This window comes from Haliaeetus albicilla, chromosome 19 (assembly GCF_947461875.1).
Source record: "Haliaeetus albicilla chromosome 19, bHalAlb1.1, whole genome shotgun sequence".
Taxonomy (NCBI): Eukaryota; Metazoa; Chordata; class Aves; order Accipitriformes; family Accipitridae; genus Haliaeetus; species Haliaeetus albicilla.
In genome coordinates, this window is record NC_091501.1 from 8,297,149 (window position 1) to 8,320,810 (window position 23,662).

The following is a 23,662-nucleotide window of genomic DNA, read 5'->3' on the forward strand; positions in this document are numbered from 1 at the left end:
ATATCTGTTCTCAGAGAAGAACTGAAGTAGTCACTCATTTAGGTGTATTGAAACATTTTCAGTCCCTCTCTCTGAGAGGTAAAATTCATTTAATCAGTTATATCCATCCCCTTACTGGCTTTTAAATCAAACCTGTCTACTAATTTCTCATGCTCTGTTCAGTCATGACCAAGTTTGAGACAAGGAAATATGTAAAACTACACATTACACCTGCAAAACAAAGAGCCCACTCCACCAGTTTTGACTAAATGTTTTTGCTGAATTTGTGGAAAATGCTTATGCCAACTGGAACCACTTTTTTTGTAGGAACATTCAGGTTTGGTACTGGTTTTTCCTTGGAAAACTTCAGACCCAGACTGGCATCTCTGGTTACTACACACAAGCCCGAGTGACCCTATCCCATGCTCCATTTGTGAAATGATAGGGGCAGGCACCCAAAACAGGGAGCCTTAGGTTCAGTTCAAGTATAGGATTAAATGTAGGTATCCCATATCCTGGGGAAACAGTCCACCCACTCCTCTGGCTGTGGTTAATCGACCTCTCAGATTTCAAGAAAACACAAAACTCTGGCCTTCTCCATTTTGAATGAGAACATTGCAGTTGCAAGAAGCCAAACAGCAAAGAAAACATTTCCCCAAACCATGTTGTGCTACCAACAGCGAGGGTATGTACAATTTGAACTTATAATGCCTGGGTTTGTTGATTTTTTCCTAAAAAAGGTCATAGAATCTGATAGTTTTAAAAATGGCTTATGTAAAGCCAGGCTTACAAACAAGATTTGTATGCACCCCAAATCTAAACCCCAGGTTTATGAAAGCCACCTTTATAACAAAAATCTTGTAAGTTGCTGAGCTTTCCTAATCGAAACATACATTTCCTATAAACCCCAGGTCTAATTCCACAGAGCCCCAACCTTTTAGTCATCACCCCCCCCCCCCCATTTTTGGATTTGGTTATTTTTCCACCATAAATCAGAGAATCCACGTGGTCTGCTCCCGAGGAATGCACCCGAGCCCACGAGGGCTGGGATACGGGGCTGCTCGGAGAGGGAGTCAGCTTGGCTTTTGCCAAGGGGGAACCACCCACATGCTGGGAGGACGGGATGGGGGCCCAGCCATTATCTGAACGGCTCTGCTGCCACTGGGGGAATGAAGCAAAGCGGATACAAACAACTGGAAATGCTGCCAAAGCGTCGGGCTCCGAGTCCTCCAGAGCCTGTGGATTCCGTAATCGTTCATTGTCTGCTGAAATAGGTTCTCGATTTCCCTGTGTTTTCTGTCATAGCGGCAGACTTCCAGCTGGAAAAAAGTTAACGCAACACAGACCGACGTGTTGCAGTGCTTTCGGGTACACCTCCCTGGTCCCTCCCAAAGGACCTCGCCACCACCCACCATGGGTGCGATCGTGGCCTGGGATTTTTCAGAGCCCTCTCTCACTTGTTCGTGGTCCTTTCCTCACTCTCGCTCCTGTCCTGTTGTGCTCTAAACTCCTACCCTGAGAGCTTGTCCGTAACACAAGGGAGCTATTGCTCTCTGTGGAGCGCATTTCTTCTGCCCAGGGAACATCTGCAGTCCCAAGCAAGCTAAAGCGAAGCTGTGCAAAGACACTGGGGGTTCAGAGTAGGTGTCCAGCTGGAAAAGAGACGGTGAAATTGTTGTTCTATACCAAGTGCACACTTATATTTCATGGACACCAACTCGTCTTTATAGACAAGCCCTGATGTTACTGTAGTGAGTCATCAAAGCAGCTTTCTCTATAATCACGCTGCCTGATGTTTCAGAAACACACAAGACCTAAATCTCATTATAGCAACACTAAATGAGCTGATGGTCTCCCTAACACTCATGCTTTGATTTGAAATTCTAGAGCGTGACTGAGTTTTAAAGGAGAAACAGTCCTCTGAATAGGGAGCACTGAGGCTCGACCTCCCGATCATCAGCTGTTATCTAGGTCAAACCAAAGGCACAATGGATAAACCAACATTTCTGTGCACTGGCCATTTAGATGTACAATGCCCTGGTGTGAATGGACAGTCCTGTGTCCCCTGCAAAGCTCTTCTGCACAGCAGTCTTTGTCCCTCTTGTAGCTGTACATTTTGGAGTGATGCGTTTGCAAGCTGAAAACTAACAAAACCAGTTCCTGGACTCAGGCATGTATTTTAGACTTGCTTGATGCAAGCCATTACAGGCTATAACTTTTCCCAAAGTAGTGAGCAGATGTGAACATATATATACCTTGTACCCTTTTTCAGGCAGTGTTGAATGGTCCCAGTCTGAAGGAAACAAACTACGTGAACAGCATCCGATTGTCTGTTAAAAACAAGTTTGACCAAGATTAACTAACTCAAGGGATTTCCATGAGACAGTCTCCTGGTCGTATTTCAGGGACTGCTTCAGAAAACCTTCTGTCTTTGTATTCTGTATAAACTCTTCCCTCTTACTAATGCAAGCTACAAGTAGAGAATGTCCACGTATGTTATAGTGATGCTCTGCAGCAAAATGCATCACACAATGCTTTCAGCAAAGCGTTACTTTTTCCTGCCTTGCTTGGCTACATGCTTATAAACATGTCTAATAATATCGTGACCTAGTCCTGTCTAAAGAAAGTACAAACAGCTCTTCAAGCACAATCACTGCATTACGTCTCCTTACCACCACCAGGCCATAATGGCCTCTTCTGGCAGTAAGCTACCAAAAAAGAAGAAAAATGCAGTGGCACAAACAGTTCACACAATGCCTGTTGAGACCCTAAGAAATAATTAAAACTATTCTTTTCTTAAATTGCATGGCAGGACCATGCAATTCAAACCACTGGGAGAGGAATCAGAGAAGGAAAAGCTCACCAAACCCACATCAGATTAAGTGCTTTTTGCTCCAACCAAAACATTCACTTCCTTCCCTTTTCTCTTTTTTCCCCCAACCGCTACAAGATGCTACCCATCCCTGTTCCAACAACATTGCACAAATTTCCCCTAATTGATGTCTCTGCTCTTTCAGTCCCACTCTTCCTCCTGCTCCAGACTACAGCATCCACAAATCAGGATGTCAGCCTTATTCCCTGGGCTTCCCAGCTCGCTAGCAGGCTGCGTGGCAAACCAAAAGTATGTTTTCCCCAGGCTAAATGGCTATGCATGCCTGAGTTGGACCTGCTATTTCACTTCGTCACCAGTATCAGCCTTGATAGAAGAATATAAAACACCACCCCAGAAACTCCATTAAGGTAGAGTTTTTCAATCTCCATCAGATTTATTTGAACACCCCCAGCTATGTAACTTCTCATCAGCGGAAAGTGGGAAACTGCCCTGGCAATCTCCAGGCCGCCGGGATTTCTCCTCGGTGCACTCCCCTTGCAGCACGCCTGTCACAGTGACAGCCTGCCAACGCTGTCAAACCCACCGCCCAGCCTACCTGCAAGAAGTCTACATCAGCAGATAAATGAGTCATCCTGAAACAGGAGAGGACTTAATCAACAGACATTATTTTCTACGGGCAGGAAAATAATGAGCATAACATCCCATACCTTTCATTGTCCTGTTTCCTACTGCCACTCGTTGCAGCGCTAGGCTTCTGCAGATTTTTATCAGGGTCTGAGGATTCAGATTTCTCTGGACTGTTTCTTGAAAGAGAAGCCAAATGCACCACGAACGAGAAAGGAGGTTTTTGCCATCTGGGAATGCTGCCCAGGGGAGCAGATGTCATTGTGCAACACAGTGGGATTAGCCTCGGTCGTGCTGCTCCCTGACATTTCTGCTTCAGGCATTTTGCTGTCAGTAAGAAGGGATCTGTGCAGACGTTTCATGCTGTAGCGGCTGAGAGAGGAGCCGATTATCACCATCACCCAATTTCATGTTTTCTTCCCTTCACATAGGTTCTGTCTCCAAAGCCACTGAGACTTGGGGGTTGCCGACCTGGCTTCCAACCGGCACTAGCTCCTCTTGTGGTGTTGAAAGAAGAGACCCTCTCCCCCTCTCCTCTCTGAACTTGCCGTGATAGCACAGGGCAAACACTCACAGGTGCTTGAAGTGCTGGCTGTGAAAGTTTTGGGGAGATTTGTGGACATCTTTTTGACTGTGCCTCAGTCAAAGTGGTCGAAGCGTGGTGATACCCAGCAAACTTTTTGTTCTATTTATAGTAGTGGGATGTCTATCACAAAAACAGGACTCTCTGAACTACGAGTCCTTCTCTGGGGATCTAGACTCTGCCTTACTCATGCTACATATTCACTCTTTTCCACCGGTACGACCCAGGGCCTCGCATTGAGCTCCCCGTCCCAGGCGCTCTCGCTGTTTCGCTGTTTGCTAGAGATGCCCGGGGTAATTTCTGCCGCTCCCCACAACCTGGCAGCTGGTGCTGCCCACACCAGATGAGGCCCTGAGAGCTCAGCGAAGGATGATGCCTCGGAGGCTGGGGAAGCCCAGAGCCTGCTGCGTGCAGACGCCCTGAGCGTCTGGCAGCCTCTCCGATGAACGCTGGATTCGCCAGCCCCCACAGCCTGACGTGCCTGGATTGTGTCGGATGACTCAGTCTCGGCTTTATCGCTAGGGAAGATGTAAGGATAAAAACTCTGCACATCCACTTACAAGAGCACAGTAATGGAGCAGGGCTGTGAGAAGATAAAACCCAGAAGGAGCTACTGAGATGCTGCTCGGCCACCATCTGAGTGCTAATTCACTGGCCTGCTTACAGCTCACTCACCCTGCAGAGATCTTGAACAAACTTCTCTCTTTTTCCAGCTGTTGAAGAAGGCCACCAGAGAAGCAATCCTCTTTTTCCAGCCCCGTACAGGAGAAGAGGACATCCTACCTACCTCTTGCTCCCTCAGACTGGTTTGGAAGGTACTATATGGTGACACACACCACTACATCTAGGCATAAGACATACACGCTTCTTAACATTTAACCAAGGCTGCCATCCACAGTTTACAGCCTCCGTCAAATATGATATATCACAAGCAACTGTCACTGCACAGGATTTCTTTTTAAGGTCTGCACAGAATGTAGGTATACCACAGAAACTCAAATACAGCTTAAGCTGTGGAGCCCCTGACCTTTCTTCTTCCCTGCTCCTCTCCATGCATCATGACCTACATGTTAGTCTCAAACTATCCTCCTAATATTTTTCCATTTCTTTGTGTGTGTTGAATACCATGACTTTCTTTTTCTAATCTTTCAACTGTACAGGTTTCCAATAGCTCCAGCAATTAAATCACAAAGTTAAACAAAAGAATGGGAAATTTTATATATTTCCCACATTTCATGCTCTGTCAGACACAGACAGCATCTCCCTTACTTCCCCAATTTACACCATTAATTTTCTAGCAAGTGCTTTTAAAGATGAACATTCCCTCTGGTGAAGACAGCCACTTCTGGGCATCGTGAGGCTACATGAGGCATATTCAGGAAAGAAGCTGCACTACAGAGTAAGCAGCGCATCACATGTATTAAATAAATTATAAAAAGTAAGTAGTCTACCTCTAAAGTTTATCTTGTATTTCTGTGAATTTCGGAGTGCCTTCCTGATCTGCCTGGAATGACTTCTCCACCTGGACAGATGTCACTGAGGCTGCAGAGTAGGTTGAACACTACAGAAATGAAGGTTGTGACAGTAGAGGCAGCATCAGAAGCTCCCCTGAGAGTATCGGTGACGCTCCAAGGATTGGCCAGCACTACAGGACTACGGAGAAAGCTTGTGTGCCACCTGACAGGCAGTCCTCACAAAACCCCAAACATTCACAGCAGGACTTCTCCACTAGTGGCTGGGGCTTGGAGCTGGGTTTCAGGGGTGCAGTGAGTTTTACCTGCTTCCCGTGTTCAATCCACTGCAGGGAATCATCCAGCCTGTACCAGCGGGTTTCCGTGCCACCAAACGAGTGAGTGTCAGGAACCATCAGAAGTGCAGAACTGTCTCAAAAAAAGATGAAAAGGAGAAAGAAGAGGGAAGAGGGAAGAGGGAAGAGGGAAGAGGGAAGAGGGAAGAGGGAAGAGGGAAGAGGGAAGAGGGAAGAGGGAAGAGGGAAGAGGGAAATTATCAACTTCTGGCAGGTTGCTTAACAGTAGTCTTGAGAGGGAAACCCAAACTCAGCAGGAATTCCTGGACTGTTGTCATCATTTCACAGCCCAGAAAAATGTCTGTTTTCCAAATCCTCAGGGATGAGAACAAGTCCTAAAAGGTTTTTGGTTTTCTTTTTTGCCTGTGCTTGAACCGAGGCATGCCATTTTCTGCCCTCTGAGTGTGCCAGCCCACTGTATATGCACTGAGCAGACACCTGACCCTGGTTAGTTAGCAATAGTATTATTTGGTTGCTATCGATGTTTCACCTGCAGAAGTCAATACTTCTGAGTTTCCCTGGGTTCCCCAACAAAACCTCAGCAGATGTGGGCATAGATCACCTGGCTGCCAAGTCCATGTCCCTCACACTGCCCACCGCAATGAGCTGCTTCCCGTGATGAGCAACAGCTTTCACAATCATCACAAATTCACAGATCCATTAGAGGACTCTGTGAATTTTTATCTCAGTTGACAGCATTTAGATAGAGGGGAGTCCTGCAAATGGCCTTGCCAGCTGCTATGTAATGAAGCTTTTGCATTACTTATGAGTCTTATTAATTACATTTCAGATCAGAAAACTGCCTAGATGCCACATGTTAACAGGAGCAAGTAGAACAAGAAGTTGAGGGGGGAAAAAGAAAGCAAATCCAAAGCTTGATCTGGGTAGGAAGAGAAAAGCTGGTGAGCGGGACACATCATGGAGTTACTCAGATTATCCAGAAATAGCAGCAGCTGGAGGAGGTCCTGATGGGAAAAATATATTTTTGATAGTGCTGTCACAAAGTTGAGGTTTGGTTAGTATCCTACAGTTTCATGCAGTGAAACTAATCACATCTCAGACTATACTAGAAAAGTAGAGAATGCATTCTGTTAGTAAGGGATTTGAGTTGCTCAGTGAAGAAAAAAAAACAAACACAAAAAGGGAGGTATTTTTTAAGACATTATGACAGATGTGAGGACTTTCAGTGAAATAAGTTATGTGAAGGGAGAGGTTGTGTAATCACTACTATGAGGTCAGCTTGTATGAGGATTGAATAGGAAAAAGGATGTGGAAAAGATGCTTAGAAGAACCTGCTTCAGCTGAAAGGCAAAATGAAAGTCAGCTGGCCTTCAGGACAGAAGAATAGACCACAGCTTGAGATGGATGCCACAGTGTACAGGTAAAAAAAAACATAAACTTACAGGAACTTTCAAAAGGAAAACAAACTGAAAGATGCAAGGGGCTATCTGCAAAATGCAGTAAGAAAGAGTCTGCAAGAAGCAAGAGTGAAAGCGTGCACAAAGTGTTAAAGAAAGCAGAGACCAATGTGACTTCTAATGTCTCCTTTGGACTTAGTAAAGGGAAAACCATTTTGAAAAAAAAAAAAAAAAAAAATTAAGGAGACCAAAGCTGAAGATACAGCCCAAGAAAAATGATTCAGAGAACACACAGTGAAATAAAGCTTCTCTCTGGGAATGGGTAAAGACACAGCTTCCTCCAGTGGTGGGGATATCGTGTGTAGACACTTCCCAAATATTTACAGGTTGAGCACTGGCGCACTGATTAACGGGTCCTCTGACATTACAGTAAAACATCTGGAAGGAAAATCTAAGCTTATTAAGAACAGATGGATAAGAACCAGGTCAGCCTTTCCTATTGCTCCTATTTGTCAGTGTAAAAGTAATCTTGGAAAGACAGTTTGAGTTGTTCTGGGAAACAGCGCCTAGGACTCAACACACCAGACAATAGGTTTCATCAAAAGAAACACAACTGTAAAAGAACAGAAACAAATATAAAAAGTTGCTCCTTGAGCCATAGAAGTCCGATTCCTACAGCTCTGTCTTCTGCAGCCCCTAACTGAGGACCTCTGCCCTCCCCAAACCCTCAGCCCCCATCATTACCAGAGCTACACAGTGATTCAGAATCATTATTCCCTCGATCCAGAAACGGCCTTGTTAAATAATGCAATTGTTGAGCATATCATGCCAAGAACAATATCTGTGTTTTCTTCACCTGGCACCCATACAGTGGTCATGCCAGGTTACGGGGCACAGGTTGATTTTTAGGAGTTTAAATGTTTTGGAAAATAACATGCCATTCAGCATGTTCAATCAAGCATTAAGTTTCTACGGTTTAATCCTCCTGTAATAAATTCTGTCAAAATTGTTTAATGTGATTCTTAAAAATGCTGAAAAGCCAAATTTGGCACCAGTAAATTAAAAGAAAGCGTGAAAACTTGCTGAGGTGTTTTTTAATAGAAAGCCTAGAACAGGTGCATGAATACGTAACCAACAGCGTTAAAACCAGGAACACTGTGAAGTCCTAGGAGCACTACAAGAAAATCAAGTAGAAAGGCATTACATTGAAAGGATCACTTGAACTAAAACCTTTCCACTTGGTGACTCTTGGGGAGGCAGAGCCTCTCAGCAGAGCCCTCTCCCTCTGGTCTCCTGCAGCTGCCACGCTCCCAAAAAACTCCTCATGACGGCACGGATAAAGTGCTCCCACAGCACCTTTCTAACAGGGAACATGTTCAAAAGGTGGAGAAGCAATTAGCCGAGATACCAACTGATCATTTGCTCTCATGTTGAGGGCAGCCTTGCTCCCCACCCATGGGCAGAAGGAGATCAGGGAAGGCTCCAGGACAAGCCCACCCTGACACGTGCCCGGCTGGCAGGGAAGGCAGCAAACACCACAAAAATCCTTTTGGCTACTCACGACAATCCTCAGGTCAGACCTTTTCCACCACCATCTCAGTGACTCTGAAACTGTCAGCCCCACGTGTCTGAGTCAGAAGTCATTTAATCCTTTCTCAGCAGGGTAGGGAGCTCTTCAAACACTTTTTTTTTCAGGGGAAAAAAAAAAAAATGAAAAGCCCACAGATCAGATCCACACTTAGTGCCTGCCAACAATTGCACATGTTGCTGCAGGTTTGCAAGTATTTCTCCTCTAAAAGAGTGCTGAGAAATGCTTTCTGCTCAGTACTTTGGAGGCACCCAGGTACTCCAGAGGTAGCAGGAGGTTCAGGTCTGGAAGAAGTTTTAGCACATTTATAACACCAAACAAAACTCCCATGAAGAGGTATTCACAGATTGAATTGCTTTTCACTTTTACCAGTGGTTTCTGCTCTCAGTCCCTCGCTGACTGAAATATTCCCAAATCTTTCACCATTCAAAGCCTTGCCTTGGCTAGAGGCTTAGTGCCATCTTATGTCAGTCCAAATCTATCCTGCTGCCCCCCCCCACCCCTCCTTTTTTATCGGTGTTGGCACAAGCAGAGCTGGGAACTGTTCTTGCTGAACGCCGTGTTTTGGGGTCAGATTTTGTGGGGGTTTTGGCTATGTCAGTTTTCAAGTAGGTGAATGCTCTGCATCCGATCCTCCCCACCCCAGTACAGTCACTAGCAGTGGCATGGGGAAAACGGCAGCAACACACACCTGGAGGTGGGATGCTCCTTTTGGCAGTGACACAAAGCGAGAGTCGCAGAGAGTGCCCCCGAAATAGCACGGGCTCCTCAAGGAGCGCTTCCACTTCAGATCTGGTACTCCAACACCTACAAAGCCCCCAGCAGCTACACCTCAGCAGTCCCACACCGCATACCAGACCCCCGCCTGATCTTCTCAATATGACACCCAGGACCTAATCGCTGGAGCCTGTGAGAACTCTCCCTGCAGTCAGAACTAGTTTTGTCTTATTGGAAAATCTCCTTTTCTTCCAAACTCTGCATGTTTGCACCTCTCCTCTCGGCCTGTTTTCCTCCTTTTCAACCAACAAAACTCCCTTTTCAGTGACTGACTGCCCCTCAGCACATTCTTCCTTGCCTTCTCCTGCCCCAAGGGGGTTGGCAATCACACTCCAAAGCCCACCTTGCTGGAAACAGCTTTCTCCCACACGATGGATGGTTTCTTTTGTCATGGCAGAGAAGAACGGCAGAAGATGGTTTGTACAAGGACATCATTCCACAGAGCATTTTCTCTAGTAGCAAAACTCATCCCAAACCCTCCCTGTCCCAGCCCCTGTCCTGCCCAAAGGCTAAACACTCAAGTGCCCCCATAAGTGATGAAGCCATGGAGCAAATTTACATAATGTTGCAAGGACCAAGGCAGGGTGACAGCTGGAAATGTCCATTATTCAGGTTTTCCCAGTCCCCTCCCCAGCAGGAATGGGGGTGACTGGGGGGGTGAAAGCTGCCCATGCACGGCACCCCTTAGGTGCCACAGCCAGGCAGCAAGTCTGTAAACCGAAAAAGATCTTTATATAATCCCACCTATTTATAAAATTAAGATCTTAAAACAGACTTTCTGTTATTGTTTGTACAAATAACGCTCAGATTCATGTTTATGCAAAGCACAGGATGCAGATCCGTGACAACTGACATCCCAGGCAAACAGCTCTCCAAAATCACCACAGTTTTCCAATGCAGTGGTATTGATAGCACAGGAAAGCAACTGTTCTACACCACTTTCCTTATTGAGAAAGGTGTGTGGCAGATAACTTGCTGCCATTTTCTTTTTTTTTTTTTTTTTTTTTTTAAATTAAAATACGTCCTATAGTCAGGAAAAAGTCCATTTGAGTGACTTTCACTTTTACTTCCTGACTGCATGGAAAGCTCTCTGCTCACCCGTGGCTGACAAGATTAGGTCACTAATTTGCAAAGGAACAACCTTTAGGCTCCTGCAAAAGAGGTGGGACATGGAAATGCACTAAATATGGCAGCTCAGGGACTCATCGCAGTCAGCTGCCTTTCTGACATTTTCTAAGGGCACTGATTGTGCCTGAAGATAGCAGGCTTTAGGAAAGCTGGTGAGATCCTGCACACACCCCTACTCAGTTTCTCCCACTCATGGCATACACAACCGAACCACTTGTGACTCCTTTGCTGTATTACAACAGCTTATACAGCAAGACTGTTTTAAAATAAACCATTAATTTTTGTTTCCATGCTATCAGTCATCCCAAATGTTATCCCACCATCCACCAAGTTTCAAGTACCATGTCCATCATCCAAGCTTTGCCCCGTCCATCCCAGTCAGAGCACACACCACTGGGACACTTCTCAATCCCCCAGAGAAGTGCCAGGCAGCAGCAGGGCAGTTCAAAATCGCCACCACCGACTTCAGCCTGCAGGGTGGGAAGGGGGTGGCCGTGCACCATGATGAAGGTACTTTCACTTTTCCTCCTGCCACATTCCCCACCCAGTCTCTCTCTGGCACATCAGCACCATCGCAGGCAAGATCATCCCTAGGTGACTATATCAATGGATCAAGTTAATCGTATACGCATCAGCGCCGCTTTCAGCAGCAGTAGGTGTCACTGCATCAGGGTACACAAGGCAGGTACATCCCCATCCCAGGGTAAAGGTGGAGGTTAAAGTTTAGCACTTCGTGCTGGCAAAAGAATAGCCCCTACCAAAAAACTATGCCCCAAAATCCCTCAGGGGATTGATATTGGTTCGCTGCATTAGAAAATGTTCCAAAGCTACTACTAAAATTGAACAAACATTTTAAAAAGCTGTACTAAAGTGTAATTTATTCAGTGTAAATTCAAAGGAGATTCCGCCGTTCATTACAGGATCATACATCGGGTCTCACTGCTGTACTCCAAGGTATAGGCAGGGTAAATCTGGTGCTTCTCAAAGATGACAAAGATGGAAGGGTCTGTCGGGTCATCCACGCAGCTGTCGTAAAGTCTGTTTGAATTACCGGCTCTGGGTGGAGGGCGAAGGTATTCGGGGTCTCCCTGAACAAAGTCTCCAACAAGAACGCGAGCCACAAACATGCTGTAGCGACCACTGCGAGAGGAACAGTAGTCATGAGAATAGCTGGCGTCTCTGGCAAAGTAGCTTCCTAGGGACAAGAAAAAGCCACAGGTAAGACAATACATCAACTGAGGAACAAACATCTGCTGTTGGCGCTTTGGCAGCCAGAGATTCAACAACCCCAGGTAGCTCTACACACATCCTTGCCAGATGTTTCCACGTCAGCTTATTTTAAAGCATCGCCAGACTCTAGCCACATTTTGCCATCAACCTCCCAGTCCCCCCTCTCCAAGAGCTTTGCTGAACAGCAGGTTCCCGAGGCAGAGAGGGATGTTTTTAGCCCCTCCCGAAATGGGATTGCTGCAGATGCTGCCTGCAGCAATGCAGATGCACGCAGACGAGAGTGCCCTAACGGTGGGAGTGCGGGGGTCAGGGACAGTCAGTTACCTTGCACCCACCCACCAGCCTGGCCAGGGTCCGCAGCCCGTGCTGCTACAGCCCCTGAACCCACACTTCTGTGCCTGTACCTCTTCCAAACATTGTCCCGTGAGTCCCGCAAATCCTCCAGTCGAAGTTCTGCTCACAGATGGCAGGCATGTGGGATGGACTTGTCCCATGGAACAGGAGCCGCTCATCCACCTGTTTTGATTTATTGAGCTTCTTCATCTGCAACTTTTGCCTAGGGACCGAAAAAAAAAAAAAAAAAGACATGTTATCCTGGTTCAAACAAGGACAATTTCCCAGCTTAAGTCCTCCTACTTTTGGGTCATGGAGGAACAGTGACACAAACCACTCTCAGTGGGGTTACTGCCTGCTTTGCACTTCTGTTGGTACCCTGCTGCACAGCTGGCTCCTTCCAGCAAAACAAAAAGTTCTCAGCATCGCTATGGACTGTGTCACCCACAACTTCATACCACATGAGAGAGTAAAGAGACAAACATCTCTTGACTGGGAATTGGTCAGTTCCCAGGTTATATAAATCCTGAATGCATAAATATGTTTATAAAACTGAGCTGTATGAAGCCACAGTGAAGACTGTATAACCTCTACCCCTATTTTATCACATAAAAAGTCCCCTTCTTTTTTTTTTTTTTTTTTTAACTATGTGGAACTGACTAAAACAAAAAGAATAAATTTGAGATACCACAGCTCAGTCGTGGTGAAGGAAAAGAACTTTCTTTTTGAATAACACTAGCAAGAACCCCACACACAACCTGTTAGGTTATGCGATAAAAGGCTCATTTCCACACACACAAAAGAGCACAGAGACAACCCCAATAACCCTATCACGGAGAGAGGAACCCCAGCCCCAGCCCCTTCCCAGGGCTGCCCCAGGGGAGCCGCAGGGACCAGGGAGACACCCAGCACCGTGAGCAATGGAAAGGGTCCAGAGCAGCTCACGGACATGAGGAGGGTACTGCCTACCAGAGTGTGGGACTTGTTATGGGACACAGGGGAAGAGCATTTGGGGATTGCACAGGACTTATAATGGAATGTTTGACAGAGGAACTGTGGGTGGGAGAAGGGAGGGATCAAGATGGTCTGAGGAGAAACAAACGTGGGAAAATAGATGGATAAGGGGGTAAAAAAGGCTGGTTGCGTATAAACAGGCAGCTCTCTTGACAGTAGGTTTGTCTGCCCATGACCTGTGCCTGATCAGCGCAGTCTGCCCTATCTTATTAAATTCCATTTCTAACTCTTACCTGGGTGATGGACTCTCCAGTCTGTGTGTATGCGCATGTATGGGGGTCTGGGTGCAGCAACTGGAGTAGGACGTTGGGTCACTGGAGCTGCATGTCCACAGAACCAGAAACTGCAGCAAGCGAGGGGGTGCACGTCAGTGTTTGATCACTAGCCAGCATAACACTGGGCAGCCAGCGAGGAGGGTAGCTGGCCTGGGAGCCAGGTTTTGGAGAAGTCCTAAGTCAGCGCCAGATGCTCAAGAGACCAGAAGGTCTGAGCTTGCTTACCAGAGGGACCAGGAGGTCCAGGCCAACCCCTGAAGACACCATGAAGTCTACAGAGACCCATTTGCATCTGTGTGTGTCTATGCAGAACATAACTGGAGATGAGAGGACCCAGAGGCCAGCACGTGGGTAGGCTGAGTGTCTCAGACCAGCTCCTAGAGGGACCCATACGTGTTCATATATTCCAGTAACAGGCTTTCATCCCAATCAGTCAGAGGAAGGGAACAGCATGAGGCCGTTGGTGCTGTTTATGACTGCTTGAGTGCTGTGCTGTCTGTGTTGGGTTTTGTGGCCAGCTGTGTGCATATTCATAAATTTTGTGTGTGTTTGTGCATGTGTGCCTACGTGTGCTGAGCCTCGCTGCCAGCCAGACCCGGGCACACAGATACGTGCCAGTCTCACCTCTGCTGGGCTGCTGGATTTGGCAACTCCTAACGCAGACTGTGGAGGACAATAGATCAGGAAATACTAGTCTTCTGCTACCATAAGGATAATGAAATAAAATAGATACAAACCACTGAAAAACTTGCCAAAGTGTTGGGTTCTGGATCCTCTGCAGTTGGTGGATGTAGTAATCTTTCATCGTCTTCTCAAACAGCCTCTTAATTTTTCCATATTCCTGGGAAGTGTAGCTGAGCTGTACCAACTGAAAATTTTAACACCAAAAATAAGGTATTACTGACAGTAACAACTCCCAGTCCTTCTAAAGGACTCAACAATCTCCTCACATCAAAGGAAAAGCCCTGCCATTAAAATCACAAGCTTCTCCTGTTTTTCCAGTTAACCATCCTCTCCCCACCTTCACCCTCACTCCCCATGTGGAAGCACAGGCACTGACTGATGGAAACGAATACAATCCCACATGAGCTTCCTTTGGTGGACACACCTCCGCATCTAGATTATTTTTACTTTAAAGTAACGTAAAGTTGAAATGCACAGCAATATTCAGGCTGGAGAAGAGTGAATATCAGTTTCACCTTAATTTGACGCCCTAGCTCCTTCCCTACAGTGCTAAGCCCTAGTTTTACCACGGCAAATAACATTTTGCCTCAAATCATGGGAGCAAATACTACAACACCACCTTAAGATGCAATTCATCCAGTTTATCAGAGGATTGGGTGCCTTGGGAGAGTGCAAAGGAGAGGTCAGACCAGTAATATCCAAAAGGGCCTTTCTCTATATACCCACATATATATATATATATATATATATATACACATACACACACACCCCTGCATGGTACATGTAGGGAGTCTCAGAGAGCCTCCCAGGAGACATAGGTCTACTCTGAATGTGAAACTGTCAGTCTTGTTTCACTTCATAGTTGTTTATTTTATAAGACATGTTTAAAAGCTGGGAACATCTCCACTGCCTTGGGTCCTCTTCTGCAGAAAAAGCAGTACAGGACACAGTTCGCCCTACCCACTGGAGAGATGGAAAGACCCACCTTGAACCCGATATCAGGCAGTGCAGATTGGTCCCATTGTGGAGGACAGTCAGAACATGATAGAGTCATGCTTTGGCTGCAGAAAAGAAAAAGGAGCAAGTTAGTCCATGATACTCCTAACAAAATCCCTCTCCCAGAAGATCCAGCCGCTGGCTCTGTGACAGACTTTGGATAACTCTGGATTTTTATTTTTGTTTTACTTTTCTGTCCTCATTTTGGCTGGGATAGAGGGTTTGGGTTGTTGTTTTTTTTCTAGTAGCTGGTTTAGTGTTACGTTTTGGATTCAGTATGAGAATAATGTTGATAACACACTGATGTTTTCAGTTGTTGCTAAGTAGTGTTTAGACTAAGTCAAGACCACAACATTTCCACATAACCATTATCCCTTTCTCCGGTTTAGATTCCCACACACATCCTAGTGGCAGTAATGCATCTCTTGGCAGGTCAAGACCCTGGTAGGAGAGCTTCAAATGAGAAGTAGCATGCTCCTAGCCGAGCGGTTTATACAACTGCTCCAGCTAGCCCTCCACACACGTTGCTTGAACCTCTAGGAAAATGGAGCGTTAGCCCTCTCCCTCCACGTGGCCACTCATCTCTAAATCACTGGCCAGAGAGGTGGCCTGCCCCTACCCATCCCCAGGACCAAGCCTGTCAGGAGGCTGTGGGTGGACAGTTGTGCCCCAGTCTGCACCAGTCAGTGCTCAACAGCTTCCAGCACTAACACCCTCCTGGCACGCACATTTTAACCCAGGCAAGAGTAGCTCCTGGATGGATGCTAATGCTCCAGTTTGTTTTCGTTTTGAATCAACCCACTCTTGGTTGAACCAACTCTTAAATTGAACCCTTGGCTTCAAATGCACTGTCTGCTGGTTTCTGAAGCAAAGGCGGCTCTTTTTAAAATAAAGCAGTAGCACAGCTAACTTTCACGGCCGACATGCTCAAATTCTATCCAGCTGAACTTCCTTTAAAAAAGGCATAAGATAGAGTATCCCAAATAATTGCATCCAGTTCACTTCATTTAGAGGGATTTGCTTCTGGGTTTTATTTTATCCTCAGCTTTCCAGGGGATGGCGTCTATCTGCTCCACAGTTCTTGGGACTGGCAGTCCCTTGCTCCTGCTCTGTGCACAGTTTATTTAGTATTGTTGGGGCATAAATCAAGGAACAAAAATTCCTGGCACGGTTGTGTCAGCCCTATGTGGCCTTGCTCTCACAGAGAGAACAAATCTACTGTAGGGGTCTCTTACAGCTGCCAAAGACTGCCACCAAACACCCCTCCAGCACACTTCACAGAAGCGTTGCATAATTTACAGATACTGTCACCGCAAAATTTGCCATTAAACCAGTCAGCAAAAGGTGTCTAAAAATGAATTAGAGAGATCTAAAATTGAATTCTAGACAGGTAGGAGGAACTTCTTAGCAGAAAGGTGCTGACATCTAGAGACATTATTAAATAATGAATGTATATTACCTTCTGTCTTGTTCACCTTGAGAGGACAGAAATTTTGGCAGTCGGGCAACTTTTCTTTGAGTTTCATAGAACAAATTTCTTTGGACCATGTCTTGAAAGACAGAAACAATGACTCATTAATTAGATAATTTATTGTCCAGGGACACACTCTTATGTGATTAGAAAAAATGAAAAAGGAGGTAGCCTTGAATATCACGTCATGGTGCACTTTCTATCACACCCACCCCACTCCGTACTTCAAAACCATTCCCACCTGTGCTGCTTCTGCTGGGAGATCAGCAACATTAACCACTTGCTAGCATAGGTTGTGAAATTCAAAGGCAACCAGCCACCAACTGCACCTGCACACGCATTCGCATCCAGGCTGTTGGCCAGAGAAAACCACATCTGATGTCAGGCCTACAGCAGGGAAGAGTTTTTGGTATGATGGAGGCCATAAATCTAGCTTTCCCAGCCGTGCGGGATTGTTACGTGGCGCTAAGAGGAAAGTCTGCCCTCTCTTCTTGGTCCCTGTAACAATATCACAGAGCACATGCTGTGTGACAAGGCTAATTATCCATTGTTTCCTCCTTTAAACACCACTCTCTTTATTCACGCCAGGAAACAGATTTAAAGCTTGGAAAACTAACAGGAATTTTAAGATGGGTAAATAAATTAGAAACAGAAAAGCATTTCTCATTTTCCTGTTTCTCTTTCTGTGCAACCAGCCCTGTGTGTTTTCTCGACCCATAACTAGCTTGAAAGATGTCTACCATGGGCTCACTTCTTCACCATTTCACTTTTCAGCGCTTTTTTTTTTCCCTGTCTCGTTTCTCCTCTTCAGTTGTATAAGCCCAAATGCATAAGCCAGATACCATGAAGTGTTTACTCTCAGCTCTTCTTCTGAATATACAATATTGTCAGAGATGCTTTTTTGACTAGAGATGCACAAGTCTAGAAGCTCGAGCAGGGCATCTCAAAACTGCAGAGAAACGTACTTACTGCTCAAGTTCTGCTTGGAAAAAACTTACAGGAGAAAAAAGACCTGTCCAAAGAAATCCAGACATAGGGTGCACACTCTGCATGAAGGAGGCTACCTTAGAGCCAGCTACACTGTGTAGTGAACTTAAAACAAGGAGATACTTCACCTTCAAAGCTTAACTTATACTCCTGAGAACCAGCCCTGAATAACACAATGCCTTTCTGGTCGGCTTGAAATTCCTTCTCCAGATCTGCAGATGTTACCGTGGCAGAGCAGTGATCTGGATGCTATAGAAAGAGCAAGGAAATTATACCTGTTAGAAACCAGCCTTTGGTTTAGGTGACACTGTGGGGAAATACCAGTGTTTCCCCAGGCCTCTATCACGGGTTGCCATTTGGAACTAAGTCTCCAAGGCTTCAAGCATTTTGTTCTTCAGCAGCAGAAGGGTACCCCACAGAGAACTGCTGCTTGGAACAGCAGCAACAAAGCAGCCTTCAGCCTGTGTGGTCAGCTTCAGCCAAAAGACATCCGTCATCTCTGGAAAATGCACCCGCTTTCAAAGCCAGTCCTTTGAAAGCTTTCACAGAGTAGCAGTACTGCTTTGAGGGACAATTAATAAGACAAATCCACCAGGGCATCAGAGCAGCACTGCAAGGGCACCCAGTGGTGCGTGTGAAACACCCCAGCTGCAGAACAACGTGCCCTAAATAACTCTCCGAAGATGGCTTAACAAAAGCTTTTGACATCAACAGCGGATGGATCTCACCTTTTCCCCATACTCAATCCACTGCCCAGAATCATCGAGCCAATACCAGGCATACTCCATTTCGGGAGCAGATGGATGAGTCAGAAGACACCACAGGCGCAGAAGAGCTGACCACCACCTGGCTTCTTGCTTGGCCCTAACATCAGAAAAGAAATCCAGATTAAAGTAGGGGTCTTTTCCAAAGCTGTCAAACTATGTGATAACTCTGGTCTGGTCAGAAGTCTCATCACTTCTCAGAAAAGTCAACCCCCCTCCTGCTGGCAAGTACAGGTTTGGCCCAGAACCGAGGAACTGAGGTTTGTACATTTATGGGGCATGGTAAGCATCACAGAAATGACCCTGACCTCTCTGGCTTGGACCCAGCTCACTATTTTTCTCTAAAATATATCTTTCTAAAATTCCCATTGTAAGAAAATACAATTTGACACAATAAACTCAGCTCGTTACGTGAAGGCCAGTGGTGCCGCCTGGCTAACAGGAGTAAGACTTGGCTTCTAGGCAGTGTGTGATCAGCTGCAGAAGTCAGGGTAGCTTCAACCCCCCCTTTTAGTGTTCAAGAGAGCAAAGCTGCCACTTGCGGGTACTGTACTGGGTGCAGGTGCCCAGGTGCTGGCAGTGGGGGGCTGCGGGGCTGGCCTCCGTGAGAAGAGACCAGGGGTCCCCCATGCCGGCGACAGCCAGCTCAACGGAACCCACCGCAGGACACAGCTGAGCCCATCAGCTAAGCCGGTGGCACCTCTGAGAAAGCTGCCCAGCAGTGAGAAGTGAGGAAAAATGTGAGAGAAACAGCCCTGCAGACCCCCAGGTCAGTGAAGAAGGAGGGGGAGGACGTGCTCCAACCGCTGGAGCAGAGATTCCCCTGCAGCTCAGAGAAGACCATGGTGAAGCAAATTGTCCCCCTACAACCTGTGGGGGACTGTGGTGAAGCAGATATCCATCCTGCAGCCTGTGGAGGACCCCACGATGCAGGACATGGACATGCCCTGAAGGAAGCTGCAACACATGGAGAGGCGTCCGTACCAGAGCAGGCTTATCCGGAAGGACTGCAGCCCGTGGGAAGGAGCCATGCTGGAATGTGGGAAATTTTTCAGGATGATGGAGTCGCAGAGGGCAACTCTTATGGACTGAGGTCAACACCCATCGCCTTCACCCTGCATCACTTGGCAGAGGGGAGGTAGAAGAGTCAGGACTGAAGGAATGAAGTTGAGCTTGGGAAGAAGGGGAAGGTGTTGTTCTAACTTTGGGGTTTGTTTCTCACTGGCTAAATCTATTTTAATTGGCAATAAATTAACTTTCCCCAAATCAAGTCTGTTTTGCCCATGACAGTAATTGGTAAGTGATCTCTCAGTCTTTGTCTCAACCTGTGAACTTTTCCACCTTATTTTCTTCCCTGTCCTGTTGTGGAGGGAGAGTGAAAGAGTGGCTGGGTGGGCAGCTGGCAGCCAGCCGAGGTCAAATTCCTTTGGGGGGGGGGGGCGGGTAAAAAAAAAAAAAAAAAAAAATTGCTTATCAGCAAAGTCTCTGCTATGCGCTCTAACCCCGAAGACACAGCACTTACAAAGAGAAGAAGCTGAAACAGGTAGCCAGCAATAATTCAAATTCTGTGGATTTTACTTTGCTTGCTGCTGTGCTTCAGCCTCCTTTGAATCTCCCAGTTTGGGACCCAGGCAACGTTTTTCTATGCATCTCATCACTTCGCTGCTCCTACAACATTACCCTATTGTGGAGCGCATACAGGCAGCTGAGAGCTGCCCACCTGCCTGCCGTGGAATTTGCAGGGGTCTGTGGCTGAGCTACTCGGAGCTGCTCGAAGAATTTGAACACAGTATTCAAGCAGAAACTGGAAATGATCATTTACCCAGCTCTGATGCCCTTCATGCTTTGGCAGGGATCATGGGTATTCAGAGCAGGCTAATCAGAGGAAATCATTACAGGAGGAGCTCCCTTATAGAGCTGGTTACAGTACAAAGGTCCACAAACAAAGGCTTGGCAGCCCCTGAACTGCCAAAATAAAGAGCGAGGAAGGACCCGAGTCTCCCTTGCAGCCTTAGCTTGTTCCACTGCTGTCTTCAGACCACGGTTGCTCTTTGTATGCAGTACCACCAGCCAGGCCTGTTCCTAGAAAAATGCTCCCAATTCATTTTCTCTCAAATCCCATTGCAGGAGATTCATGAGATCCAGCACTCCTGGGAACTTTTTTTGGATGCAGCTGCTCTTTCTCGCCTCTCTGCACAGCAGTGTGCTGCTGCTGCTGCCACCGCAGCAGAAGAATTTGAAGTTTGTGGATACCAAGTGTGGGATTTGAGGGGGTGGAGGGGAAACAGAGAAGAAAGCAGGGGAATGGGGTGGGATGATGTTTCCAGGCAGCCTTTCTCCATTGCTCCCCCCATCCCTGTTCCTTCTCTCCCCGCTCCGTAGATAGATGCTAACCTCTGCTGGCTCCCCTGCCAATACACAGGGCTCTCAGTCTGCCCCAACTCCACCAGCTTTCCAAAATGTCCACTTGTGCCCTACTTTCACTTTCACTTGCCAGTATTCCTGCTCCTTGCAGGTGTTTTCCACTCACCAACTAACCCCAACTAGAAAGAAACAGAAGTGAAACACTTAATAAGGCAGACAGAAATATTTCACTGGCAAAACAGGTAGCGTCCTTCAACTTCTGCTGAAGAATTCGCTATCTGGTCTTGTGCAACTGAGAGATACCCTGTAAATTTGCTTTTTATATCTCCACAGGAATGGTTTCATAGAGGGGAAATTTTATACATAAAAAGCAACCTCATGCCACCTTTTCTCTTACACACTTCTCCCTCACATGGAATAAAGGATGAATTAATGAAGATACAAACACAGCTAACAGTGTGACTAACTGCAAGCAGGTATCCTTAAAGCCAAGCCCACAAGCCATGGAATCCCCAACTTCCTCCATCTCCCTCCCTCCCTCCCAGGTGCCCCAGTAAAGCTCTTGGAGCCCAGCACGGCCGTCTCCCAGCTCCCCTACTCACAGTCCTGCCGTCAGGCTGCCCAGCCACCACCCCCGGGAGCGGAGGACATCAGCCACGTGCCCGCCAGTCGGACGAGCCCTCCGAACCCTTGCTCCGCGTGGGAAAGGTCCCCTGGGTGCAATAAGATCTTCGGAAATAAAATACGATTGGCCTGCGAGAGCTCCTCGTGAGCTCCCAACCGCACATCCGTACCTCGCTGTGTCTCCCCGAGTCTCTCGGCGGGATGCGACGGGTGCCTCGCTGCTAATCACTGACCCTTAGGAAACGGAACTGAGTAACGTTTCCTTCTGGTTATTGCACCATACGCACACGCGTCTGCCAGGCATGAGCAGACCGGCCAGGCACAGCTGAGGTTTTTGGCAGATGCATCAGTAAAATCAACATCCCTACGAGCCGGCAGAGGTTACCCCTACTGCTCGGTTCCTGTCGTCGTGCACCAGCACTTACCTTGAGCCGATTCCTCCCATCCTTCCACCGGCCGGTAATATTCAGGAGCTTCTCCTTTCAAGATTCCTGTCGGGAGCAGCTTCTGCTGAACATCGTTCTTTGAAAGCCAAAAGCTGGCGTTGCCTTGCAAAGCGAACCCCAAATCTCAGTGCAGAAAGCGGGTGCATCTCTCAAGACACTCTCCGTGTCGGTTATCGCGCCGTTCGGGGGGGGTTGCGGTACGCAGCGCTGCACGGAGCAATCCAAACCAGTGCAAACCAAGCGCAGAGCCCTGCGGGACAGGCTCGGTCAGCCCACAAATACAAATACAGAGTATTTGTACTCCTTTACCTTGAAGCCTGAGTCTCTGCTGTGTTCTTCCCCACAGAAATCAGAGAAGGGTTAGGAGCATTCCAGTCTGACCTCCAGCCTTTCAGTCTAAAAGGCTGACAGAGTTTCCCAACAGAGCTCTGAAGCATAAAGCTTAACGACAGGGCAAGTAGTACTAACTACATAAACTTGTTCAGATGCAAACTTTGTTGGTTTTTTTACACAAATTACATTCAGTTGAATTGCCCAGAACATTTTTATTTCCTGATGATCTAGTCAGACCAGATCAGTAGTGGCTGAAAGACATAAATCTCTCTTTTAGTTTCTGGAAAGGCTTTACTCTGAGTGCATTTTATAGACATGGTATTAAAAAAAAAAAAACAAACAAAAAACAAAAAACCACCACAAATGTGATTATGAAGTTGAACTTTGCTTCTTCCCCGTCTGGCCTTTCCTGACTGGCTTTTGACCTCCCATATAGTATCTGGCTCTCATCTCCACAGTTGCACAACTTTTATGCTTCCCTTTGACTGATGAGATTTATCAGATCAGGTCTCACAGGTTCATTTTTTGCATATGTGAATTCTCTAGTAAAATAGTCTTTTGAACTGAGGCCAAGAGCTTCAGCAGGCATGAGATATCAGCTCTAGGAAAAACATTCTGGCTTGGTAGAAAATGTTTATGTAGCTTTGCTGGGAGCAGCATACCATCCTCTCTAAAAACAAATAACTCACCACAAACTGGAAACTTGAGCTCACTGTAAACTGATACCTTCTGAACATCATGGTTTTTATTTTTATCACTTTTAATTGCAATGTCATCTGTGGAGCTGTTGAATCTCTGATTTCTAACTGTCCACGTAACTGTGGTACTATATCTGTCTGCATTTCTAGTATCTGACAGGTTTTGGAGCCCACATCCTATATATAGCCCTGCAAGATCATATTCCTGCAGAGTCAGCAGAGGCACCCAAGTGTGGTTTCCCTGCATATGTCAAATGATTTATCATGTATAAAGAAACCACTGTCCGGCAGGTAGGATTACTTATTTCCCCCCCAAGGGAATTTCAATTCTTGTTCCCTTTTTCTCTTGAGAGGAAATGGACAAAAAAAAGGTGATGTTCTACCCTTTCTGTGTGTCTACCTGCAGACGCACAGCAGCTCTGCTGCAATTTCAGACCACTCCAAGGTTTGACGCGTGAGTACCGATGCTACGGTGTGGGCACACCGTGCTCACGGGGGTCCTGCAGCACAGGACCAGGCTGGCAGCACCTCATGCTTCTACCTCAAGATGTGGAAAAAATCCCCCAAAGCAGTACCCAAGGGGGTGGATTCAGGCTATATTGGGGTGCTGGGGCTCACCTGGTTCTGCAAGGTCTTCTGCAGGTTGGTTCCCCAGCCACCCGCACCGGAGCCCGGCCGCGGGGTGAAGGTGTGCCAGGGGCTTCAGCAAAGCCTGGCGCAAGAGGGGACCGACCCACGCCTGGGAGCCTGGAGACATTTCCAGATC

General features: G+C 46.8%; 1 protein-coding gene across 4 annotated transcripts; it reads right to left on the minus strand.

Moving 5' to 3' along the window:
- Nucleotides 1-11,538: 11,538 nt before the first annotated feature.
- LOC104321614 (protein mono-ADP-ribosyltransferase PARP12) lies at nucleotides 11,539-23,660 on the minus strand. 4 transcript variants are annotated; one of them, XM_069807519.1, is made up of 9 exons: nucleotides 21,398-21,821; nucleotides 20,826-20,974; nucleotides 18,396-18,531; nucleotides 17,796-17,916; nucleotides 16,669-16,759; nucleotides 15,199-15,274; nucleotides 14,267-14,397; nucleotides 12,312-12,463; nucleotides 11,539-11,872 (listed from the first exon to the last, which is right to left on the minus strand). In XM_069807519.1, exons 3-9 carry the CDS (start codon nucleotides 18,453-18,455, stop codon nucleotides 11,592-11,594), a joined length of 912 nt encoding a protein of 303 aa, XP_069663620.1. In that variant the 5' UTR covers nucleotides 18,456-18,531; nucleotides 20,826-20,974; nucleotides 21,398-21,821; the 3' UTR covers nucleotides 11,539-11,591. The 4 variants fall into 4 exon arrangements, with proteins under 4 accessions (XP_069663620.1, XP_069663618.1, XP_069663619.1 ...); XM_069807517.1 differs by lacking the exons at nucleotides 20,826-20,974; nucleotides 21,398-21,821 and adding an exon at nucleotides 21,845-23,660; XM_069807518.1 differs by lacking the exon at nucleotides 20,826-20,974.
- Nucleotides 23,661-23,662: the final 2 nt, after the last annotated feature.

Bases quoted from the DNA above. Each gene is read 5' to 3' on its own strand.
- LOC104321614 (XM_069807517.1), bottom strand. From the start codon at position 21,864: ATGGGAGGAATCGGCTCAAG. The intron at 16,760-17,795 runs GTGAAGTATCTC...CTGTCTTTCAAG, and splicing joins GTATAAGTTAAGCTTTGAAG to ACATGGTCCAAAGAAATTTG. The intron at 14,398-15,198 runs GTGGGTCTTTCC...TAAAATTTTCAG, and splicing joins TGCCTGATATCGGGTTCAAG to TTGGTACAGCTCAGCTACAC.